At 41.3% G+C, this 9,368-nt stretch overlaps 1 protein-coding gene across 1 annotated transcript; it reads left to right on the top strand.

Moving 5' to 3' along the window:
- Window positions 1-4,035: 4,035 nt before the first annotated feature.
- neurod4 (neuronal differentiation 4) lies at window positions 4,036-6,445 on the top strand. The gene is made up of 2 exons (XM_036591825.1): window positions 4,036-4,197; window positions 5,366-6,445. Exon 2 carries the CDS (start codon window positions 5,372-5,374, stop codon window positions 6,443-6,445), a length of 1,074 nt encoding a protein of 357 aa, XP_036447718.1. The 5' UTR covers window positions 4,036-4,197; window positions 5,366-5,371.
- Window positions 6,446-9,368: the final 2,923 nt, after the last annotated feature.

Below are 9,368 nucleotides of genomic sequence, written 5' to 3'. Positions count from 1 at the left end.
GTCCTGGGAGTCTGCAGGGCTGTTTCTCTGGATCCAGCCTGAACCCTGAACTCTCTCAACAGGAGGCTGTCTGATGGACACAGCGCCGGCCTCATGTCTCTATGCTCAGCGATTGTCTGACTGCATGGAGACTTAAAGACACATTATGAGAGTATTAAAAGTAAGGTCACATGGAAAAAAGAGCAAAATGTTCCCCTGTGGTCGGAATGTTCACTTCTGGTTGGGGTTTGCTAGAAAGTGGAGCAGGACTTCGTGGCTAAGTTGACCATCCGAATTCCCAGAGCAGGCTGCAGGTGTGATACAGGACCATGTAGCACTCGGGGGACGTAAGGTTACGGAGTAGTGGGGTCACTTAGGGAGGCGTGACACACTCACACTGGGTGCACACACACTGTTGACACACACATGTGATCTCTGGTTCATATGGGACAGAAACACACCGATACACACATGCATGAACATATTCAAGTGGGAACACAGTTACACCCACACATATGCACGCGCACACATACACACACACACTCTTTTGGCTTTATATAATGTACATATATGCAATAATAAAATGTCCCATATGAAAGTATGTACAGTAATATAGGACATTATTATTACATATAGATAATAATAATGTCCCATTTGTACTATATATTTATGTATTTTATGTAACTATAAGCCTCATATATAATATATATGTTTATATTTTTTATGGACAATGTAAACAACTAAATGTTTAAATGTTTACCAAGGCACTTTTTAAAGTAAATGCTACATATTTTGACATTTTGTTAAGTATGCTGCAAATGTCCAAAAACTATTTTTGGATTGTCAATGTATTATTGTAATTCAGATTTCAATTCCATAAATGTATTACAAAGATTTTGCTCTAAATGAACCTGCTGGCAGTTTTTGCATATTCATTCCTTTAAAGCTGAGACAGTGTAGAAGGTATTTACTCCCAAATTCTTTACATGTAGCAGTTATTTCCATTTTTTTCTTCAGTATCACATAAATCCCATTTTAAGACTTTTTAAATAAGATTTAAGTAAACCTAAAGAAAGTATGGAATATAAAATGGTTAAAAACAGTTATTTGCTGAATACGTTTCTAGGAAAAAAAAACTGATTGCTATACAAAACACAAAACTCATCTTCTATGACACTGCTCCAAAATAAACACGCCAGTATTACCAAGTAAATGTGGAGTTAAAGTATTTTTTTAAAAGTGTGTTTATAAAACATGTTTAAAAATATGAGTATGCATATATTGTATTCTAACCTTAAAATTATTACTGAAATATTCCTTACCGTTGCAGTCCTATGCCTTCAAATAAAAAGGTTCTTCAAGGGTTCTTTAGTGAAGGCAATGCTTATATACAGAACTGAAAACTCAAAGAATCATTTAAATGCATAAATGGTTCTCTGTGATGGGAAACACCTGTTGTATTTGCCTGGTGTATGTAGACTTGGAGTCTCGACCACTAAACATTCATTTCTTATTAACATGAGAGAGAGAGAGAGAGAGAGAGAGAGAGAGAGAGAGAGAGAGAGAGAGAGAGAGAATAATTAATTAATTATTTTCAGATTAGTCGTTTCACCAAGACTGTATTGTTTCAAATACCCGGATATTAGTCGTAGCATTGATTGGTCCGGATAGTCAGAGTGACACATTAAAAATATTAATAATAAAATTGTTTTTGGCTCCTGAATAAAAGTTTAGATCACTTCTGTTCTTTACTAAAAACAGCGTCGTAGAGGATGAGAGGAGGAAAACACAGAAAGAGAGAGAGAGAGAGACAGAGAGAGAGAGAGAGAGTCAGTCTCGTGACCATCTCAGCAGGATCAATCTGGGCGCGTGCAGTAACAACGGCGCCACGCGCGCGGTACCATCACGTCACGCGTCGCGCGCGTTCAGCTCGTCTTTGTTCTGCTGAAAGTTAAAAGCGGAACAAAGACGCCAAAAGCGCAGAGATGCTGCACGAGCTTCGCGTTAGTGAGTGACAGATCACTGAGCCGAGTTTAACACGCAAACAGGGACTTTTATTGATCGTCGTTAAATAAACACAAAACACTCATCCAGTACGAACCGCTTTCCTCCGGCTCTCCAACAAGTCACTCACTCTCTCACTTCACTCTGCCTTCACCTGCCTCACTCCCAGAGTCAGAGTCAGAATCTCTCTGTGTGTTTAGACAAAACAAACTTTAACAGGCTGAAAATCCTCCCACGAGCTGCTCTGAAGCGGACTATGATATCAAATCGCTGAGTGTGTGATTCAGTGATTGGTCAGTTCTGTGACGTAAGATGTTTCGATGAGCCTATAAAATAAATATATACTTCAATATTTAATACATTATAATACATCTGTACACTTTTAACGGTTCTTTGAGTGACAGAGGAACCACTTTGGGTTTCCCAAAGAGTCATTAAAAAAATGTGTGACCTTTTATAGGTTTAAAGAACCTTCATAGACCAGTTTATGAGTCCTTTACAGTTTTTCTTAATACTACCTGAAGGTTCTTTTATCTTTTAAAAAAGGTTCCCTGTTTAAAAAAATCATAGAAACCGTTAAAAGTGTCTGTTGGTTTCTGCTGATGTCCAATAGTCTCTAATAGTATTCTGTGTTTTCCTGATTGGTTGATATCACAGTGTAAAGGACTCTAATGGTTTACCAGTTGATCTGTGACTGATATCAGATGCATCTGATGGTTTCCTAATGGGATCTAAAGGTGTTCTACAGGAACCTAGTGGTCTCTAACCATTAAGCCAATTCCCATTAAAAAGCAAACGCATCAGGTTTTAATGCTAATGGTTGTAATGGTCTGTTTTCAGCAGGGTTCATTTACAAAAATGGTTCTCTAAACAACCATCCATTGAAAGGCTGTTTATAGGGAACCAAAAAGTGTTTCTTGTATGGCATCGCGTGCAGAACTATTTCTAGCACCTTTATTTTTAAGAACGTAGCGAACACACTGTAATAAGACCTCACTCACTGAGTGCTGGAAGGGAGTTACGGTTTAAGCTGGTCTGTATTAGTTATTATAAAGAAATTCGCTCTTTTTTAAAACGCCCGATTTGAAACTTCCACCAGGCGCGTGAGGCCGTTTGGGTGACTGAGCGTTGAGGCTGCAGGGCGCTAATGAGTGAATGGGGCGGGTAAAACACACACACACACACACACACACACACACCTGCTCACACACCGCATCAAGCTGTCACACTCATTTACACGCAGCCAGAGGGGCGAGCGCCCCTTCTCCCCCGAGCCCCCCCCCCGGTTTACTGCGCTCTGAGAGAAGCTAAACAGAGAGTTGGGAAAAGTTTATTTGTCTTGTATTCTAACTCTCTCTCTGAGGTCCTCTAGTGTTTGTGTGTCTAATATACCACATACAGTCCTAACTGTCTTTATCTCTTCACCCTTCACAGTTAAACAGGTGATTTTTGTCACTGCGCTCTTAAGACTGATGTATGTCAATGACTGCTCTGATTGGCAGCTCTGCATTGCGCTTCGTTCAAAAAGCAGTCCGGGCTAAAACACAGCGTATAACCTCAGTGTACAGGGGCGGGGCTTATCTCCTTTCGGGTGGATATGTGTAAATGTGCTGGTTTTCGTGACATCACAGAAAACAGTGAATGGAGAAAAGAAAGGCATGTTTTGAAACTTTACCAGGGTTAACAAGCTACACTTGTATATACATACACACACACTCATACATACATATACATACATATGTATGATGTATATATGTATTTATTTGTCTCGACGTAGGTGTTTGGAAATGAGAGAAAAAATGCGTGTGGGGGGATTGCTGCACGACACACACACACACAGACAGACACATAAAGGTCGGTGCCAAATGAGTGCTTCTCCCCCCAAAGCTTGTAGCCACGAGCCCGCCACGCGAGTTTGGATCCCATAAAGGGGCGGGGCAGCTGTAACGGGTGGAGTCACAGTCGGCTACAGGCGGGGCTTAACCCGCTTCACCAAAGGCAAAAGGCCCCGCGCACGTCGGTGAGACAGGAGCGCACTCGGACGCTCGGATGGAGAGCTGAGAGGAGGACAACAGAGAGAGAGATAGATAGATAGATAGAGAGAGAGAGAGAGAGAGAGAGAGAGAGACCTCCCCGCAGTATCAGCTAAAGTAAACACAGTCTGCCTTGCTGGAGGATTTTCTCAGAGTCCAGATTGAGCTGTGAGATAAAGAGGTAAGTTTGAACACCGTTTATCAAAATACGACTGATTTTTGCAGAAGTTTGAAGATTCATTCTGATGCATCATTGCGTTAGTTCATATGCGTTCTACATTCAGGGCTTATCAATGTTTGAAATAACTAAAATAATTTTAAAGTATCATTATTTATAATTCACAAATTTGTTCATTTCAATCATATTTGCATTATTTAGTAGTTCACACGGTGTAATTGTGCCTCGACTGCATTACTGTTTTCTTAGTTCACAAAACGTAGTTTTATGTTAGTTCAGCCGCTAAGCACGTCTTTATATTGAGGAATTCCACAACATTCACCTGGAACAATTCAAGTCAGAAATAACTGACAGTAGCAGACAGATTCATTTATCTGAATCTATTGAGAAACTGGTGTATAATATAGGACGTGCTGGCCTGGAGTGCATTATTCTAAACTTTAGCGCCCCACTTTTGAACAGATGACACGCACTGATGCACAAATCAACAACAACAGGACAATGGAACACAGCTGAAGCTGAAGCTGCTTAAGAAGTTCAACCAAAATGGTCTCGAGGCTGAAAGCTTTAGAAGTTCTGCGTGCAGACAGACACTCTCATTTCGCTTCGGGCTCCTCTTTTCTTCTTTATATAAAAACTGAAACCTCTCGATTCAGACCGAACTGAACAATGTAAGCTGTGTTTGTTTGGCTGTGCCCCATGGTTGGTCTCCGTTTTGCCCATAAAATTAAATCCGAGGGCTTGATCTGCGAGCTAAATCCTGCTGTGTCCCAGATTGACAGCGTCTCCAACATGACGACACAACGGTCTAAAACAGCAGGGTTCACATACGAGTCTCTCACAGGGCTGATGCGCTGAGTCTGGGAATCCTAGTGCTGCTGAAAACAATTATGAGGGTTAATAATATGCTTTTTTAATATAAACAAAAGTGTTTTAGCACTGGGGCTGCATTTCAGCACTGGTGCCTTTTCCTCTGAGCTGTCCACTCTCTAGTGCTGAAATGTGATGAAAGGTACCCAGAAGCATTTTCTCTCCTAATCAGTAGAATAGGATAGATAGGACAGATCAGATAGCATAACAAAAATCTTTTGTTTCAGTACTCAACCTCATTAAATATCTGATTAAAATCTAATTCTGGTGAATTAACAGCTGTTTGGTGCTGTGTCCTCAGATCACGATGATGACCAAACCTTATGGGAAGGGGTCTGGAGATATGACAGAACTGGTCAGCTCTTTGGGCTGGATTGAGGAGGACCTGAGCTCTCAAGATGGGGACCAGACTCCCGAGACGGGGGGCCGCTACAACCCGAACAGGGGCAACCGTGGCCCTGTAGATCTCGGCAGCGAGGACATGGAGGAGGAAGAGGAGGAGGAAGAGGAAGAGTCTGGTCTAGATGGGGAGAAAGCACCCAAACGGAGGGGACCTAAGAAGAAGAAGATGACCAAAGCCAGACTGGAGCGCTTCCGTGCCCGTCGCGTCAAAGCAAACGCCAGAGAGCGCACGCGCATGCACGGATTGAATGATGCCCTGGACAACCTTCGGCGGGTCATGCCCTGTTACTCCAAGACCCAGAAGCTGTCCAAGATCGAGACCCTGCGGCTGGCCCGCAACTACATCTGGGCACTGTCTGAGGTTCTGGAGAGTGGCCAGTCGCCGGAGAGTCACGGCTTTGTGGAGATGCTCTGCAAGGGGCTCTCACAACCAACCAGCAACCTGGTGGCTGGCTGCCTCCAGCTAGGACCTTCGGCCATGCTGATCAATAAGCTGGACGAGAAGTGCGGTGGTCCAGGAGCGGGTGGTGTGGGCATTCAGCAGGGACACTCCCTGAGTTACCCATCACCTGGCTTGCCCAGCCCCCCTTATGGTTCTCTGGAGGCTTCACACCTACTACACCTGAAGGACTTCAAAGGTGCCGCTTATGAGAATCACTCGCCCAACGAATGTAGCAATGGCACGCCGCCATACGACGGCCCACTCACGCCACCCCTCAGCATCAGTGGCAACTTCGCCCTCAAGCAAGAGCCATCACCTCACGAGACGGAGAGGAACTACACACCACATCCCACACACCCAGCCCACTATCTCTCCTCTCACCATTACCCACCGTCCTCCATGGCTAGACTCCCAGGCCCCCAGGGCCATGCACTGTTCCCTGGCTCACGTTATGAGCTACCCTTAGACATGGCCTTCGAGTCGTTCGCCCCACCACATATGGTGACTTCACAGATGAGCACCATTTACAGTGAATGAACAGCCATGGACCCTCCACAGTTCCATGGTGCATGTGTCCAGAGATCAAGCAGGAGCCAAGGGACAGTTTGCAGCCACTATGTCGGACATCCAGGAACCACTGAGACAGTCCTGCAAGAGACAGAGATACATATTTTGATTAATTTATTCTTGTACTTGTCATCACTGAGTTCTAATTGTTATTTGTTCCGGATTTTCTTCTCTCACAGACTCGATAAGGAATCTTATGCATATCCTGTAAAGACTGTAAAGATCACAAATGCACGCACATTTTTCTAAAGCCTCAAAAAGAATTTTTTTCTGCCTATTTTGATAAACACCCTCCAAAAATGCTTGACAAAGCAATACGTCTTGCCATATGAACAAAAATGTTTTTATTTATAGCTGTATTTAATATTTATTTTGACTGTATGTCTTTATGGCATCGGTCAGCACTGATTTCTCACATTCTTGGTACATTGCCAGCCACTGATACCATTACTCATGAAGTATTTAATTTATTTATTGGAAATGTTTTGGGTTAATGTATTTTTTCGTGTCATTCTCCACTGTATTTGTCAGTTTTGCAAAATGTTTTGTAAATATTTACCTGTTTCGCACTTAATAAAATAAATATTCTTTTATTATATACAAATCATGTATGTCATTTTCATTTTTTTCTGACCCAGATCCTCTATATGGAAAAAAAAACAAACGAAAAAAACCTTTTTAGCCTAAAACTTCATTAGTTAAAAACAGTCAGAAGCGATGCTATGAAGCGGAGCATGTAGGAGACATGTTGCATTTAAAGTAAATTTGATTCAGCAGATTTCACTCAGGTGATTGATCTGTGATTATTCTGTGATGTTCCCTGAACCTAACAAAATACTCATAAAATATAAATACATCTGTTCTACACAGCTCTATATGGTACTACAAGTTATTTGACTTGTAACAACAGTGGAAACCTTTTTGGTGCTAGTTAGAACTTTATACAAGAAGTTTTCCATCACAAAGAATAGTTATTCTCCGAGGTTTACATTCCTCAAAAAAGAGCATCTTCAAGGGTTCAAGGGTAAAACAGTGACAACTCAGACAGCTATTTGAAAGCATACATTGTTCTTTGCGTGTTTAGTTTGTTCTGCTCTACACTGTTAGAAAAAAAGGTTCTGTGCAGGTACATTTTTCATTCATCAAGGTGCAAACAATGTAAATGTTCCCTCAAAGGTACAACAGTGGTTTTAAGGTCCAATTGTGTACCTTAAATAAGTTTTTCCAGGTTAAAAGTTCGTATTTGTACCTTTTAATAATCTAATGTTTTAAAACAGAACAATAAAATAAAAGCCTGGAGACGAGACAGGGTGTGTGGAGCCAATACAACTTGGAAAATATCATTTCAATGGATTATGGTACAGTTATGTTCCCTGACTAAAGGTACTGAGATGTACCCTTGAGGGTACCACCCCAGTGACAAGAGGGGTACTGCCCCAGGGACAGTGTTGTCAGGGCCCCCTCAATGTTCCACATTTTCACTCCAACCCAACACACAACAGTGAGAGAGGAAAAATGTAGGTCTGGGAGGCACTGAGAACCAGATTGAGAATCACAAGCCATTGAGCCTTTTTTGGTATAATCTAGAACCCTTTTTGGGACGAGTGTAGATATGTTCGTTTCTCAGGGAACAGTGTGGTTGAGAGTACTTCACAATAAATAAAATTATTCCAGGGAAAGAAGATCATTTGTGGGTCCTACAGCTTATCAAGCGTACTGCTGTAGATTCCTACTTTCTTAGTGTACTATAAAGTAAAATACACCTAAAATATTGCACGTGGTAAGAAAACATCATATGGTTGTTTACAGGAGAAAGAAAAAAATATTCTTAACTTTAATGTCACTACAAAGTAATTACAGACTGTTGGTCCACCCTCTTGGTCCATTTGTCAGAGTGTTCAAACACTGTAAAGGGCAGCTGACATTTTCAAATGGAATAAAGTAACAACAGAAAAACAGAGCTACAATATTCTGAAATGACTAATCTATCAGAACAAATCAAAAGCTGAGAAACTCATATAGTGTGAAAATGTAAGTCATAGCCAGATAAATTCATTCATTGGTGCATTTTTTGCATTCTGTGTCCACAAAGTACCGGAACAAAAGAACGGAGTGAGATGAGAATGTGTGTGTGGTGGGAACTGAGTGGAGAAGTGAGAGGAGCTGTAAGTCAGGACATGCTGGCCTCGGGGAGCCATGGGAACTCAGGGCTGTGGAACAGGTGACTGTCACTGCAGCCCCTTTCACTCTCACTCATAATTTCCCAGCCATCTCAGGCCAACAGTATTATATGAAACAACAAAACAAACACATACAAAGCAGGAGACTGATACTCACACTCTCTTAAAAAAAAAAGGTTTCTCAATGGTTCTTGGCTTAAACAAACTGTTCTGCATTGTGTGGTTAAGAAAAAAAAGAATAAAATTGCTAGAATGGTTCTTTAAAGAATAATTAATTCACAGGTTTTTTGAATGATTCTATTGCATTGATTCAAACTTCTTTGGGGCATTTATTATAAGAGTGTTCGCTACAACAGTCAATCAGGGTGAGTTACGCACAGATATGGGAATTCTGGGCTTATAGAGATAGCTACTATTTTCCCGTACACATCTGCTGATACTGAATCCGAAACAAACATTTGAACGGTTTCTTTCAGGAATGCATTATGAATTTTCTTTTTTTTTCATGATACACTCAAGATGGCTCTTCAAGGGTTCTATAGTAAAGACAATGGTTCTATATAGAACCATGGACATTTTAATCACTTGCATGCTTAAAGGTTAAATGGTTCTTCAGATTGACTGAAAACTGATTGTATATAGTTTTATATACATTTCTTTAGAAGTGTTCTATACAGCACCAAAAAGTTTTTTCTATTGTTATAAGCTTGACA

This window comes from Colossoma macropomum, unplaced genomic scaffold (assembly GCF_904425465.1).
Source record: "Colossoma macropomum unplaced genomic scaffold, Colossoma_macropomum, whole genome shotgun sequence".
NCBI lineage: Eukaryota > Metazoa > Chordata > Actinopteri > Characiformes > Serrasalmidae > Colossoma > Colossoma macropomum.
Note: the sequence above shows the minus strand (reverse complement) of the source record. Positions and strands in the feature narration are given on the sequence as shown.

Bases quoted from the DNA above. Each gene is read 5' to 3' on its own strand.
- neurod4 (XM_036591825.1), top strand. From the start codon at position 5,372: ATGATGACCAAACCTTATGGGAAGGGGTCTGGAGATATGACAGAACTG.